The sequence below is a fragment of the Acipenser ruthenus genome, chromosome 18 (assembly GCF_902713425.1).
Source record: "Acipenser ruthenus chromosome 18, fAciRut3.2 maternal haplotype, whole genome shotgun sequence".
In the NCBI taxonomy this organism is placed as follows: Eukaryota; Metazoa; Chordata; class Actinopteri; order Acipenseriformes; family Acipenseridae; genus Acipenser; species Acipenser ruthenus.
In genome coordinates, this window is record NC_081206.1 from 18,851,090 (window position 1) to 18,867,703 (window position 16,614).

At 40.0% G+C, this 16,614-nt stretch overlaps 2 protein-coding genes across 3 annotated transcripts in view; one reads left to right on the plus strand and one right to left on the minus strand.

The window, feature by feature from the left end:
- The window catches only part of LOC117424383 (regulator of microtubule dynamics protein 3-like), an 80,512-nt gene extending 70,250 nt beyond the window's left edge, over positions 1-10,262 (minus strand). Inside the window, exons 1-4 of one of the 2 annotated variants that reach the window (XM_058991403.1) lie at positions 10,247-10,262; positions 9,183-9,452; positions 6,976-7,156; positions 2,418-2,564 (exon numbers count right to left, since the gene is read on the minus strand). In XM_058991403.1, the coding sequence (XP_058847386.1) occupies positions 2,418-2,564; positions 6,976-7,156; positions 9,183-9,396 (542 nt within the window). In that variant the 5' untranslated portion in view covers positions 9,397-9,452; positions 10,247-10,262. Of the gene's footprint in view, positions 1-2,417; positions 2,565-6,975; positions 7,157-9,182; positions 9,453-9,579; positions 9,835-10,246 lie in introns of those variants that run through there. The other variant, XM_058991402.1, reaches the window with a different exon arrangement.
- Positions 10,263-12,759: 2,497 nt separating this feature from the next.
- On the plus strand, positions 12,760-16,614 carry LOC117418204 (GTP cyclohydrolase 1 feedback regulatory protein). Its single transcript, XM_034030948.3, has 3 exons — positions 12,760-12,951; positions 13,788-13,882; positions 15,159-16,614. Exons 1-3 carry the CDS (start codon positions 12,916-12,918, stop codon positions 15,286-15,288), a joined length of 261 nt encoding a protein of 86 aa, XP_033886839.1. The 5' UTR covers positions 12,760-12,915; the 3' UTR covers positions 15,289-16,614.

The window sequence follows — 16,614 nt, forward strand, 5'->3', positions numbered from 1 at the left end:
TGTAATGCTGCCTCAGCCTGCGTGCTGAGCAATATAAAGGCTTTTATTACTTTTTGAAAACAAATGATTATCCAAACAAATATTTAAACTATGAGAAAATATCCAAACATGAAAATCCTGCGCTCATCCCAGCACTACTGAATAATGCATCAAGGAACCAAAAAAATGTGTCAGGATGGGGAGAGTTTAGAAAAAGAACACACTCGAAAGCAACGGTACAAGGGAATATATGAAAAATACCAAATTACAACACACAAAGCTAACAATACTATTCAATGTCATGTGTTTTGCTCCTCAATAAGACTCCTGGAGAGGTTTTTGGATGGAAAAACACACATGGACAATTTTGTTTTCTGGTCACACTGCATTAACAGGATCTGGAAAAAATATTTTTCAGAAGAACAAACAGCAAAAAATCTAATGGTTCCACCTAATGATAAAAAGCCGGTGTACAATGGAGATTGCCCATTCATCTGAGTGACCCGTTAAGAACACCACTCCAGCTGTCCACCCCGTCACTAGGCATTGACACAGTGCCTGGTTTAAGCAGAGCCAACAACACGTCCAAACCAATTCTTGATGATTTCACTCTACAGTACTATAAATCTGATACAGGTTCTTATTTTACTGAACTCTTGGGAGGCAGGAGATATTTGATTAAAACCAGGAAACAAAAAAAGGTTTACATTTGCCAGGCTGCTGTTAGGCTGCTGAGACAATGGTTTGTTTTTATTTGGCTTCAATACAATCGCCATATTATGCTGTGTATAGCAACCAACTTTATATTGCACAATACTTCAACATACCGAGTGAAAAATGTAAATGCAGGCTGCTATAAGAATACTTTCACATAATGCAAATTGGGTAATATGTAACATTAATGTCCAATGCAGTGCTTATTTCAGCTAGATAATTAAACGTGCCGAATGTTAGATGTCCTGAGATGGCACTTAACAAAAGACATGGTCAATTATCTAGCAGACAGTGACTGGTACTCAAATGTCTGGCTTCTGGGAGTTTGAGTTCTTATAAAGAAAATAGCATTTTGGTTTATTTTGAATTCTTGTGAGATAGATATTTTTAAAAGATGCATTCAGGAAGAGTCATTGTCTAAAAAAAAGAAATTCTGAATTGTTTTTCATACAAAGACTCAAACTTCCAGAAGCAACTCGTTGTCAGACGCGTACCTTCGATGGGAAGTGCAGCATGGGAAAAAATGAATTCTACAAAATAATGATCATACATATTAAATAAGACTTACTGGAATTATTTTGTTAGCTATACATACTTAAACTAATTCTGGTAAAGAACAGTATATTTGACACCTGTCCTAAAACACAATCTCGGGTCTCAATAGTTTATTTTCAAGTTGGCTCTTAAAGTATGATCGATGCAGTATTTATGGTCACAAATGGACTTTAATAGCATAGAGGCTAATATTCAGAAAATGCAACCTGGTATAAAAGATTCACCCCAACGACTCTGTTGGGAATCTGCTTTTTTCCATCATTGTTTTTCCTCAAAGTCAGGAAGAAGGGAAGTTTTTAATACCTTAATGTGAAATTTCCCTCTGAGGGCAAAAAACAAGTGCCAGGACAAGAAAGCAAAGGTGGTTCTGTTGAAAAGCAAAGGTTTACCCATGCCAAGGATGGGCTTCCTCTCCCTGGTACATCAGAACAAACTGATAAATGTCTGGTTGGATATTAATAAGAGGCGATTCAGGAGGTAAAACAGGAATTCCCACTGTGGCCAGCGGAAGACAAATGGTGCTCAAAAAGGGGGTTCTAAAAGTATGTTTTGGCAGAGCAATTCTTTATATATTTTCTCTAATTCACACAATGCCCTTCGGTTTCCTGTTTTCTTTCCTGAACAGGGTCTCTTCAATTCATTTGAAAATATTGCAGATAAAAAAGTGCATCATGAGAATTATTCTTTGAATCAACAATAATTTTAAGCATCTCTCTTACAAGGCCAACAACCTAATATAATGTACTGCAATCGTACTGTGAGGGAAGGAAACTGCATTTTTAGAGAGCCACATCCCATTATCTCAAACAAGGATGTTGGTTCATCTGTGAGTAACCTGTCATAGGATGATTTGTGTACACAGAGGACACAATTACATAATACTTGGAGCCTTGCTTTAATGATCAGGTGGAAGCATAAATACTTTAAATACCAGGTAACTGAATAGGACTCTATGCAATCTATGGATGGCAGAATAGAAAGATGGCACTTTTCAAATATGTGAGATTTAAGATCGGTTTCACAAACCCTGATTAGCACTGCTTAGACCTGATTAGACTACCTTTTAAACTGACACTAGGTAGTCCAAGATTTGTGATAAGCAGGGTCTGTGAAAGTCTGTGGACTCAATTAATAACAGTAATTTAAAGAGACAGGACGTGGTAACCTACCCTCCCTCACTCTCCCCATCGTACACACTGGCTGCGCCTGCGCTTGCACTGAAGTAAATGGAGCTTGAGCTCATGGAGTCTGAGCGCTCCCTCATGAAGAAATGTCTCCGTTTCCGCGCTGCCTTCTGACTCTCCTCCGCGCTGGATCTGTGAAAAGGTAATCAAAAATGAATTCAGATGAGAATGGCAATGTACACTGAGAGACGCATTTCATGTATAGTTCTCAAAAGGGTTGGACAAAAAAAATAGAAACACCAGCCATAACGCGGTCAGTAGGGTGCACAGCCAACTTGAACAACCAAGAAAGTACTGATTCGAAGCCAGGTCCAAGGTGTTTCAATTGTTTTTGAGGGATACATGACCATTCCTCAACGATTTCCACTACCAACTCCTTAATGAAGAATTGGGGTGGATAAGTGCAGCAAGTTCTTCAAAGTTATCCTTGTAAACAATCTTTTTTTTTGCCATGGACCAGAAAAGTCTGACCGATCTGCAGTCTTGCTCATCATGAATGAAACTGGCTTGCAGCAGGGAGATGTACCTTTATGGAAATTAAATGAATCAGTCACATGAAAAATGCAATTTACACAACTTGTTAATTGTGTGCAACATACCATATGTGTTTCCAATTTTGTATCCAACCCCTGTAAATACAGTATTCCAAATAAAAACTGAACAAGGTAAAGCAGGCTACAATGACATACATTTATGGATGTGGATTTATCTTATGCAAGAAATGTCCAAACCAGGTTTCATCATATCTGGAGTTCTAAAGATAGCCTTTATAAACCTGACAAATGAGATGCCATAACTCATGCGAATTTAGATCACCGTGATCTAGATCTGACACCATCATGCATCTTGTACTAAGGAATGCCAATACCAAGTTTCATCACAAGAGCAAGAGTTAAAAATGTAAGTATGACAAACTTACATATGGACGTATGTACAATAGTGGTAAAACGACACAATAATGTCATGGTATAATACGTACTGCAACATGTATCACGATACATTGGATGGTCTTGATGATGCATAAAACCATCTAATGAAACCATTTAATGACGTACCACAAGTCATTGATTCATGATGAATTGCTACACCTCCAATGTACAAGCACTATTATTTAATAATCTCAGTTGACATACATCCTTGTCACAAAGACGGCCAGAGTGGGTGGCGTCAGACCAGAAAACAGGAACACAAACAGACAGAGATGTGGTTTGGTATAAGCTGGGCGCGTGATCGCGCTCAGCATTTAATAAACAGAAAATAAAAGGTTTGAAACACAAAAACACGGGACACGGCACTATACGCCAAAATAAAGATACAAACAAAACAGACTAAACAGTGAACAGACAAACGGACAAACACGGTGACTGAAAACACTAATTACTTTACTTTACTTTACTTTTGACTTTCTTTTCTCCTTCTCTCTCTCCCGTTCTCCACTCACCGAACACCAACCCCGACTGAGTGAAACTGTGCATCTATATATACTGTTGTGCTGGGATTCAATTACTAATTAATTACTCACTTGAATCCCAGCACGTGAATTCATTACGTGCAACCCCGTGCCACACATTATACACATTTTATCTGCACGTGAAGTGATGTGCCATCCTCGTGCCTAAATATAATTATACACTTTTTAAATATACGTGAAACACAGACCCGTTCATATCCCGTGTACCAATCTATACACCAACATTTACACACGCAACATACAAATGCACACAGGGACGGGGCACATTGCCACATATACCCCCCCTTGTGCGCAGCACACATGGCCTCAACGGCCACCTCCCCCCTTAAAAACCCAGCAGTCCAGAACAAAGTCTTGGGCTGGGAAGGGAGGCTTCAGTGGGCCCTTGGCTGGCAATGCTGTCAGCACCCCTGCCGGTAGTGGCACGGCTGACAGCCTGTTGGTCCCGTCCTGCAGCGAAAAAGCTGCGGGGGCAGGTGGTCCCCCGACCTCCCCCTTCTTCGTAGCCGGCAGCTCCCTCCTGTGGGGCTCCGGCCACAAGAACTCCTGCAGCGAAACTGCTGCTGGGGAAAGTGGTCTCCAGACCTCCTCCCCCTTCTTCGTGGCCGGCAGCTCCCCTTTCTGGGGCTCCGGCCACCGTACTCCCTGCGGAGGTACGGGCAGCAGAGGCAGCTCCTGCTCCTCTGCTCCGGGCGGTGGCGGAGGCAGAGGCAGCTCCAGCTCCTCTGCTCCTGGCGGTGGTGGAGGCAGAGGCAGCTCCTGCTCCTCTGCTCCTGGCGGTGGTGGAGGCAGAGGCAGCTCCAGCTCCTCTGCTCCTTGCGGTGGTGGTGGCGGAGGCAGAGGCAGCTCCTGCTCCTCTGCTCCTTGCGGTGGTGGTGGCGGAGGCAGAGGCAGCTCCTGCTCCTCTGCTCCTGGAGGTGGTGGAGGCAGAGGCAGCTCCTGCTGCTCTGCTCCTTGCGGTGGTGGTGGCGGAGGCAGAGGCAGCTCCTGCTCCTCTGCTCCCTGCGGTGGTGGTGGCGGAGGCAGAGGCAGCTCCTGCTCCTCTGCTCCTGGAGGTGGTGGAGGTAGAGGCAGCTCCAGCTCCTCTGCTCCTGGCGGTGCTGGCTCCCTCTGCTGTGGCGGCTGGGCATGTGCACGCTGTGCTGCCTTCAGCAGCATAGCGAGAGGCTGCTGGGGGACACCAGCATCCTGCCCTTCTCCCCCCCAAAAATTTTCAGGGGGTCGAGCCTGTAACTCCTCCCCTTCTGGCTCTTGGGGCTGAACCAGCAGGCATTTTCCCTCTGCTGGTGGCTTGGGTCCCAGGGCTGTGGAAGCCCCGACTTGCCTCCCTTTGGGCTGTGGACGCCCCGACTCCTCCCTGTTGGGCTGTGGACGCCCCGACTCCTCCCTGTTGGGCTGTGGACGCCCCGACTCCTCCCTGTTGGGCTGTGGACGCCCCGACTCCTCCCTGTTGGGCTGTGGACGCCCCGACTCCTCCCTGTTGGGCTGTGGACGCCCCGACTCCTCCCTGTTGGGCTGTGGACGCCCCGACTCCTCCCTGTTGGGCTGTGGACGCCCCGACTCCTCCCTGTTGGGCTGTGGACGCCCCGACTCCTCCCTGTTGGGCTGTGGACGTTCGGGCTCCCCCCACTCAGGCGTAGGACGTTCGGGCTCCTCCCACTCAGGCGTAGGACGTTCGGGCTCCTCCCACTCAGGCGTAGGACGTTCGGGCTCCTCCCACTCAGGCGTAGGACGTTCGGGCTCCTCCCACTCAGGCGTAGGACGTTCGGGCTCCTCCCACTCAGGCGTAGGACGTTCGGGCTCCTCCCACTCAGGCGTAGGACGTTCGGGCTCCTCCCACTCAGGCGTAGGACGTTCGGGCTCCTCCCACTCAGGCGTAGGACGTTCGGGCTCCTCCCACTCAGGCGTAGGACATTCGGGCTCCTTCCGCTTGGGCTCCTCCCATTTGGGCTGTGGATGCTCAGGCTCCTCCCATTTGGGCTGTGGAGGCAAAACCAGCAGGCATTCACCCTCTGCTGGTGGAGATGGGGACAGCAGGTACTCACCCTCTGCTGGTGGTCCTGCTACCTGGGCTGCTGTTCCGTCTATGGTTGCCTCCAGGTAGCTGAGGACAAACTCCACACCTTCCTCCAAGGTGTTTGGGGTGTGTTCCTCCTGATATGCCTCCCATCTCTCACTGTCCATCATCCACAGGGCCCGGACGACCATGGGCAGAGACTGGGCCTCCAGCCCAGCATTCTCCAGGAACCAGCCCCGCAGTTTGATGGCGTCTTCTGCCATTGATTTTTTTTTTTTTTTGTTTTGTTTTTTCCCCCAAAACAATATTTGTAATCTTTTTTTTTTTTTTTTTTTTTTTTTTTTTTTTTAATCCATACCCCTCCTGGTCTGACGCTTGGAGGCGCGGCTATCCCACGAAGACACCACGTGTCACAAAGACGGCCAGAGTGGGTGGCGTCAGACCAGAAAACAGGAACACAAACAGACAGAGATGTGGTTTGGTATAAGCTGGGCGCGTGATCGCGCTCAGCATTTAATAAACAGAAAATAAAAGGTTTGAAACACAAAAACACGGGACACGGCACTATACGCCAAAATAAAGATACAAACAAAACAGACTAAACAGTGAACAGACAAACGGACAAACACGGTGACTGAAAACACTAATTACTTTACTTTACTTTACTTTTGACTTTCTTTTCTCCTTCTCTCTCTCCCGTTCTCCACTCACCGAACACCAACCCCGACTGAGTGAAACTGTGCATCTATATATACTGTTGTGCTGGGATTCAATTACTAATTAATTACTCACTTGAATCCCAGCACGTGAATTCATTACGTGCAACCCCGTGCCACACATTATACACATTTTATCTGCACGTGAAGTGATGTGCCATCCTCGTGCCTAAATATAATTATACACTTTTTAAATATACGTGAAACACAGACCCGTTTATATCCCGTGTACCAATCTATACACCAACATTTACACACGCAACATACAAATGCACACAGGGACGGGGCACATTGCCACAATCCTCCATCAGGCTTAGCCTAAATAAATTATGTTCTTACTTGACTTCTTTGACTATCTGCACAACAATCCCCTCAAGCCCCTTCCTCAGGTCAGCCACCTCGGTCTTGAGCTCCATCACACACTGCAGCATTGTGTCCAGCTGGTTCCAAAACTCCACCTGCTGCTCCGGCATCAAGCCACGGCCACCCGTCTCCCTCAGGACAGCACAGACTCGAGAAGCTGAACATGGACACAAAAACTGAACTATCAAGTACTTCTTGATTGCAATACAATGACAAAATCAGACAGCTAGCTGATCACCACAGAAAAGCAAAGTATGATGCACATAAGATGTAATGTAAAGGTGGCTAAGTTAACCATGACAAATGGGGCAAACTTGGCTCCCACTTTTGCCATTCATGTTGCTACTTTGTAGCTAGTTTGTACTGCAATACAATGCGGGCAAAGTTTGCCCATTTTACAGATATCACAGCTTAATATGGTGGACCCTTTATGCTAACTTGGCCATTTTTGTACATGTGAGACGTATTTAGACAGATACAACCTACAATACATCTGCAACAAACTGTAAATACAAATTTAGACCCATTAGTGTCATGATAAAGCAGACCACCATGTGATCTCTGAAAATGTAAGTGTCTCTGCACGTATGGACCACAGGGGATAATAGTCTCTGCTCAATTAAAGTAAAAGAAAACCCCAAAAGTTAAATTATTTACAAGCATTAGGCCTACCTAGAAATTAACTTGTATATTTTACAATTGTTTTTGTATTTATTTTGTAATATGAGCATGTAAGGGGCTTAATGTACAGTAGCACATTGTCTTCTTCCCTGAGAATATGATGCACACCAGACCGATATAAAATTAAGACAACATTGTTTCATTTCATTATATATATATATATATATATTACACATACACACACTGTATATAGGCAGAGAATGCCACACTGCTGATTTCTTTTTATTACATTCACAAATTGTTTCTTTTTGACCGAGAACCGGCTAGGCTCATTTCGCAGCGTTTTTGCAGGGTTGTGTGTGGAGCTGCATATTATGTGATAAAGAGCCTTTATCCTCTGGGCCACCTGTCAGCTGAAGTCTTTTTCACCCCAACCCACCCCCCAGCTACAGAGGTACTATTGAGATGGGCACACCCTAAATCGAACTTAATTGAGAGAACCATACAATTAAGTTGTAGCCAAAATCTCAATGTGCTTGTTCAATATTATATGAAAACCAAAAAAGTGACATGAATGCAATATGGAAGTCATAAAACACAAGAGCTCAAAGAGAAGATTACCCCCACATTTACTGTGAGGAGTTTCCTTGTAAGTATATCTGATTTGAAATTGCAGTGTCATCTTTACACAAACTTAAGCACCCCCTCAACGGGATATGTTTTACTGCAATGTCCCTTCTCAGCTCCCGGTTTGAAACTGAACCCAAATATTAAGTCACCCTGATATTTCTCAGCCATTGTTTTGCCCTGAAAATATTCTGGTTGATAAACAAACAGCTGATGTATCCTATTCAATACATTTGTCATATGATGCATTATAAATAGGCAGATGTTACTACCAGTAGGATTTTTACTGACACTAAGGCAGCTGATTCCACAGCTGCCAGTAGCAGCACAAAACAAATTACTAATATAACCACCCATTTCGCTTTCTCAAAGCGTATATCTTTCTTTAGCCCTGATAAGCTACTAGCAGCATTCTTTGGGTCTTCCCACAGGCAGCAGAATTTGTATTTGTAATAGAAACGCAGAATTAGATTTTCTATTGGTTCTAATCATTTAGATAACATGTATGCACCACAGAACATTCAAACTGACTCATTGTGTGACCCTGAGCAAGTCACTTAATCTCCTTGTGCTCCGTCTTTCGGGTGAGACGTAATTGTAAGTGACTCTGCAGCTGATGCATAGTTCACACACCCTAGTCTCTGTAAATCGCCTTGGATAAAGGCGTCTGCTAAATAAACAAATAATACATAAACTGCTAGCACATGTTGCTAAAATTGACAGTGCCATAATGCTATATTATCTAAACAGCCCAATACTGTGCCAATTAACATACCTTTCATTGTAAGAACAGAAATCGTTAAGGGAATATTTTATGTCAGGTCCAGTAACTTACTACTTGGATCTTGTAACAAGCCAAAACGTAAAATAATCGACAGTCATACCACCACCCGCAGCAAGGACTTCACGTGTTTGAATGTGAAAACAAAAAGTACCTTGGCTCTCCAAATCTCTCGCACTGCTGCTAGTGATGTTTCCATGTGGTCCAACAGTAGTGTATAACATAGGCGGGGAGCTGTTTTCATTCTCAAGTCGTCGGCCTTTTCTTTTTTTTCTATCTTTGTAAATCAAATAAATTATCCACCCGGCTCCTGCCGTGGCTCCTAACGTGACGAGCCCCACCACGGCGTTCGACCCCAGTTTAACCATTTGGAGTACCGTAGTTGGTAAATATGAATTCAATGCCAATCCCTTTTCACGAATAGCTTAATATTAAAAAAAAGAAAATAAACACGTTGTTATCAAATACAAATGTTTTAAAAATTATTTCGTCAGATAAATGTAGCCTATTTACCTATCATAAACAATTTAAATAAAATTTGAATGCACTACCAATGTTTTATCACCGGCACATATCTTTTATTTCGTAGCTACCCAGTCAGAACCGTGTCGCATTTGTTTGTCTCGTTTACCAGTTGTATGTTTTAATTCTTAATATTCAATTTTTTTGTTTGTTTTTTAATTATTTTTTTTTCAGTATGCATAGCTACAATTTCACTTTCTACATTGCACCGCGGGAATGTAAAAGCAGACGAACTCAACTTGTGCAACACAAAAAAAGGTTCGTCGGGAAACTGCCCTGCACTTTTGCTAGGTAGTTTTCAGTTGAAAGAGGTCATGTATGCAAATACGAGTATATTGGTGCCAACTAAATTAAATTAAATTACAGTAATAGTGTATATCCCAACATATATACTGCCGACTATTCAATTCATAATATTTTATTTTATGCAAGATAGGATTGATTACAGATGACTTCATTATCAACAGGTTAATACGTTTACACCCAAGTATTATTACTTTATCAGTGTTACCAAAAACGTAGGCCTATACAACATTACAAAAACCCTTCCACTTACTGTCCAATTTACACTTTAAATTCAAAATATCAATTTCCACAAATCAAAATGACTCTTACAATCTCAAGTGTTAACAAATAGTAAATACTCCAGTCAATCAACATTACCTCAAATAAACTTTTTAAAATACATTTTCTCACCTTTTAGCACTTCGCAACATGAGCACTGCGCTCCCTGTTATTGTGTTGAAGATCAGAAAAGGTACCAGGATGCAGCATTTATATATATATATATATATATATATATATATATATATATATATATATATATATATATATATATATATATATATATATGTGTGTGTGTGTGTGTGTGTGTGTGTGTGTGTGTGTGTGTGCGTATATATATGTATTTATACACACACACACACACACACACACACACACACACACACACACATATATATATATATATATATATATATATATATATATATATATATATATATATATATATCATTAGATTAGATTTTTTTAATATCCTGACGAAAAAGTGGACCTTTAATAATGTTAGGCTACTAAAGCTAATACGAGTTTTTAAAGCAATGGTTATTAACGCCATTGAGTGCTTATAGTTAATTCAATAATTCTAGAATTCTTTCTTGTCTGTACTTTCATTCACTATAGGTCTCACATGTGTAAGAACTGTGTTAGAACAACACATGGGAGATGCGACTACCTCAAACAAGTATATATCTGGTGCCATACTGAGCTAAAGAAAGTTTTATGTTTGCATGCCTTACTTTCAGGTAATCTGTTACAATTGCACTTCCTAGGTCATTCACCTGAGCAGTGTTTTCCAGAGAAGGCACACCACTGGATACAAAGTGGGAAACAACGGGTTGATTAATGGTAGGGGGAAACAGTGATGAAAGGGGTAGAGAGAATTTTACTGAACAAATGAAATGACCAAGAAAGAGAAAACATATAAACATAAACTGTATAATATTGAAATGTTCAGGCCAGTGGCATCAGCTTCCTAATGCAATAGGTTAATAATTAATAATTAAAGACCTGTAGACTGTTCCACCATAACCCTGCTGATAAGCTCTCATGTGCATCAATGTCTTTATTAATCTTTCACTAAAATTAGATTAAAATGAAAGCTTTAAAATCCTTTAAACTACATTTATATGATAAGACAATTCTATTAATAATAATAATAATAATAATAATAATAATAATAATAATAATAATAATAATACCACCATATTTCTTACCACCCATGTACAGCACACGTGTGGTGCTTTTGGTTTAAATTTCCAATCGGAATCTTAAAAAATATATATTTTTCTAACACCATAATTCGATAGACAGTTCACAGAAGTTAGGTACATCTCTTACAAACGGTAGAAAAGGTTTTCATGTTAAGTGAAAAGCACCCTGTGGATATTAAAGATGTTATTTATCTCCCTGCACGGATATGAAGATTATCTCAATTTGCAGGCTTCCATTTTCAAATGCTCCTCTTTCTATTCAAGAGACAGCTGTACCATCGCCTGCTGTGCCTTTATTTCATTCTTGTTATTACTTAAGGAAATTATATTTTTCTTTGCCTTCGCTGTACTGTAGTTATACGATAGAAATCAGTGCATTGTATTCTTTTTGATGTCAGTGCTCCTGTTATGCGAAGGATCTGTTTGTTTGTTTGTTTGTTTTCAGTAGTCCCATATAAAAAGGAAAATGTATAAAAATTATACATTTCATGATCTGAACAACCACAGATTACAAATTAATTTACACTAACTTTCTTTTTGTGGGGAGTGGCACTTGAATGTAGTTATAAAACAAAACACCTTACACCTTGATAAGATATATATATATATTAGTATATAATCTCAATATATAAAGAAGAACGTTAGTCAGTCAGTCTGTCTGTTATGCATTCGTACCCCGCAGGAGCCAGTGCAATCACACTTTGCATGGCCTCCTCTTTGAACCAGGGGAAGGTTTAGGGCTATGTTTGGATCCAAAATTTTGACCCCCGGGGTATTTTATTTAGTAACCCCACTGCTGGATCACGTAGCCATGTATCTCAAATTAAAGAAACCCACAAAAACACACCAAAAAATAAAAATAACAATTTTTTAATTAAAAAATGGCAAACCCCAGACAATAATAATAATAATAATAATAATAATAATAATAATAATAATAATAATAATAATAATAATAAAGTTTAAAAAGGGAAAGGGGTCCGAGCGCATTGTGCGACATTCAAGACCCGTAACTCATAGGAAACCATAAGGCTACCTTTCCCCAATTTGTCATGCATGAAATATTGAAATATTGAATTTCCCCGAGCAACGCCGGGTACTTCAGCTAGTTTCAAATAGTTAATAATAAGCATGGCAAACCATGACCTAAGATGAGGCAGCAATTCAGAAATCATACAGAATACACATACAGTAATAGAAAAAAAATGATTTGAATACACTATAATATCTGTTTAATTTAACACATTCCCATTGTGACAAATGCTATCCTATAGTATTGCCAAATTTGCAAATAGAGTTCTGTCGTGTGTAACTATTGTGTATTTCCCGTTTCATCATTATCACGCCGGTCCTGTGCGTTTGTCTTTAATAATTGTGACTAGGTACTGCCAGTTTTTAATTTGGGGCTCTCCGATTGGCTCCTCGGAGTGAGTGTTTCCGCATGCCACTGTCCGAGTGAGTGGCAGAAGAAAAATCTCAGGTTCAGAACGGGAACTTGTATTTATATATGCCTGTGGATCGGAACTATTTCCAAACAAAAACCTCGGGGGACAAGAAGAACCAACACAAAAGGGTAGAAAGTGAAGTGCAAGGATGCCTTACGTACTCATCAGCACACAAATCCGACTGGTTTGTAACATACATTGCTTTGATAAATACAATTATTATCATTCTGTTCAAAGGCAGCCATTACCGATTGTCACTGACATCCTAATCCATGCTAATACGATTTATTAAACAAGGTAATGTCTGTTTCCCAATGATCAACTTTTTATATGCCTTAACGCAGTCTAATTAAAACATATAACTCGCTTTTATTTGTGAATGCACGAGTGTTTAGCGGTCTATTTCTTTGCATTTGAAGGAAATGTGATGTCTTCGGTAAATGTTTGGATAATGGAAATCATTCTAAAACGTACTGGGCAGTAGTTCTAATAAAACATACACAATGACAACTGAAATACAGTTTGTTGTGTACTTTTTTACATGAAGTAAACGTCATAAAAAACGGATATTCGCCATTTAAGGTTTCGCAAGTGTCTGGGTGTGTTGTTTGGGACTTTAGACCTTTTAGGGGCGGGATTGGGTTTTGTTCAAACCTGGAAGTGATTATAGTAAGTTACTGCACTAAGCAGCACGGTCAGTTTGAAGCAAACTGCTTGCATTGTTATTTGCTCAACCACAATCAAACTAGTTATCTTGCAACTACCGGTACTTGCTGTATCCCGGTCTGTCGTACTACCCTTTCAGCACCACGTACGCAGAACAGTGCCGTATCACAAGCGTCAGTACCAAATATATCAAGCTAATTCGTGGCGATGCTTTTGGAGATCTCTAAACTAACGGTCATGCCATTCTAGTCACTGAACACAGCATTATTCCTTTCAAAATGAGCGAGCTCTTGGTTTTACTGCATATTGTTTAAATATGTTACAGTAACACTTGAATTTCCTTTTGCTTTCTAGGAGACAGGTCCCACAATGGTTGGCGATGAATATTCAGATTCAGCACTAATGAACTATTTAGGAGCCAGAAAGACTACAATGCTAGGGAACAATTTGTGAGTACAAACCGATGCCCTTGTTTCTTACAGTAAAAAGTAATGGACATGACATACTGTTTTTAAAAGGCTTTCTTGACTCCGTTACTGTAGAAGTCAAACCCACTCGGCATGTGACTCGCTCATTTGCATGTTATATAAGAATGATAAAAAATGGAGACATTGGCCAGGTTTCTATGGAAAAAGAAAGTCTCACCTTTTCCTCACGCATATGCTGGTAGTAATTCTCGGGTAGTGTGGGTTTCCGTGTAGTTTTCTTTTAGCCAGAGAAATTTGCCATCTAAATGCAAATGACGGAATTAATATTAAAATAAGGGAGGTTATATTTAAATATTTCTGTCTGAGTTCCAATTTCCAAAACATACATAACGTTACACAAATAAAAAAACAACGTTCCAAAAGAAAGCAATTATTGTATTATTTGCTATACATTTTTAATGCATATATTATTATTATTATTATTATTATTATTATTATTATTATTATTATTATTATTATTTATTTCTTAGCAGACGCCCTTATCCAGGGCGACTTACAATCGTAAGCAAATACATTTCAAGTGTTACAATACAAGTAATATATATATATATATATATATATATATATATATATATATATATATATATATAAGTCAATTATACAAATACATATATACTATTTACGTTTTCCTACTGAACAATTGCATTAACAATTCTGATCATTATGGTTGTCTATGAACGCAGCTAAAATACCAGCACTTTAGATTAATGATATAAAAATGATCCAGTCAAAATGTTTACAGTATATCTCTTAAAATATTGCTGGTAAATCTACAATAGGCTACCCTCATCGCCCACATTTCCCATTACATATTCTTATTATAACAACAATAAATACCTGAATATCAATTCCGCAGTGACTGTGCGAGGCTCTCGCCAGTAGAATGTGGTTATATATATATTTGTTCTTGTTGTTATTGAGAATCCAGTATACCGGTAGTCCATACGGGTTCAGCACATTTCTCAGTAGATGCTGATCCACCCAGGACTGTCTGGACCTTTGTTATGTATAATCTCAGTGTTATGTAAAACCTGGTTTCCTAATGTAAATATTAAAACATCAGTTAAAATTACACTTGAAGCCACTTGATGTTTAAATGTTGTTATCTTGCTCATTCTGCTAAAGAAAGTGTTCAGTTAAGAAGTAAAAGAAGCACCCGAAAAGACTGACAGAGGAGATGGGTAGACATAGACTTGCGCTTTGATGTCTAACTGAGAATGTTTTGTTTGTATTGCAGTTCGGAATACCATGTGGACGAGCCACCTCGATTGATTCTAGACAAGCTAGAGCAGGCTGGCTATAGGGTGGTGAGCATGACTGGGGTGGGCCAGACACTGGTGTGGTGTCTACACAAGGACACTCTATGAACAACATGGGGATTCTAACTAGGATGTCCTTTTACATACCTTCATCTCAGTGTCCCGTAATAGTGAAGAGAAGCATGTCTTCAATTATAAATACTTTGTAAAAAGGTAGTACAGTCATGCTTTCAAACACTTCCCATGCAACAAATAGGTCCAAAGAGTTTGAGATGTTGTGAACTGTACCATTTTAATATGCTCCCTTTGACTTTGTTCATCCCTATGAACTGTTCAGCTATGTATATATATATATATATATATATATATATATATATATATGTGTGTGTGTGTGTGTGTGTATACCCATATTCCTTCGAATTTAAGATGCACTTTTTAACTTAAATTCGAGTACAGTAGTGATATTAAAATTGCTAACAAGACGTGACTATCCGAGTACTCAAACAGCAGCGTCACTGACTGCTGAGAAAAGACGAACCAAAATGTTACTGCCTGACATACAGGCAGCCATTTTCAAAGAAGTCATTAGCTTACGAATTCACTGAGGAGCTTTTACAATTTCAGCATTTCTAACAAACAGTACCATCTTGGACAGATTGGAAATGCTGATCAGACCCCTGTATTTTTCGACATGCCAAGCAATACAGTTCCCAAATTATGGAGAAAAACAGGTGTGAGTAATCACAACTGGAAATGAGAAGCAACACATAACTGTAATGCTCTGTGTGATAGCAGACGACCGCAAATTGCCTCCATATGCGTAATTGAGGTTGTATCTTGATAGATGCATATTTATTTTATGTTTTATTTTTTCCTCAAATTGAGGGTGGGGAATTTGAGCTGTGTCTTAAATTCGAAGGATACACATACACACACACACACACACACACACACACACACAGTATGTCTAGGAAAGATAACTCAAAGCTGCAGGCCACATCAATCCTGTATGAAAGATCACTTTACTCAAAACAGCAGTCCAGTAAACTAATGAAATATATTAGAATACCTCAGGCTGTTTCTGTTTCTGTTTCATTGGTTATCTTTGTTATTCTGTATAAAGAATAAGACTTTGTAGAAGTCAATTCCTTTGTGCTGCACATATGTGTAATATGTGAGCTATAAAACAGATAATGGCTTTGTTATATGGGCAGGTTTCTGAGTATGGCACTGCTGTGTAGTATTGGATAGTGTTGTACTATCTATTTATTTGCTACTTTTTTAGGACCCAATTACTGATTTTTATAGTAAGGAAACATGGGAGTACTGTTATGTAGACTTTATATTCAGTGTGTTTACTGTGAAAAACTAATTTAAACAAGAAAATAAAGAAATGTGCAATTTGTGGTAAATAAGTTTTGTCATTGATTTATT

Excerpts from the sequence above, each read along its gene's own strand:
- LOC117418204 (XM_034030948.3), top strand. The coding sequence starts at position 12,916 with ATGCCTTACGTACTCATCAGCACACAAATCCGACTG. Across the intron at positions 12,952-13,787 it reads TCAGCACACAAATCCGACTG|GAGACAGGTCCCACAATGGT; the intron begins GTTTGTAACATA and ends TTTGCTTTCTAG. Across the intron at positions 13,883-15,158 it reads ACAATGCTAGGGAACAATTT|TTCGGAATACCATGTGGACG; the intron begins GTGAGTACAAAC and ends TTTGTATTGCAG.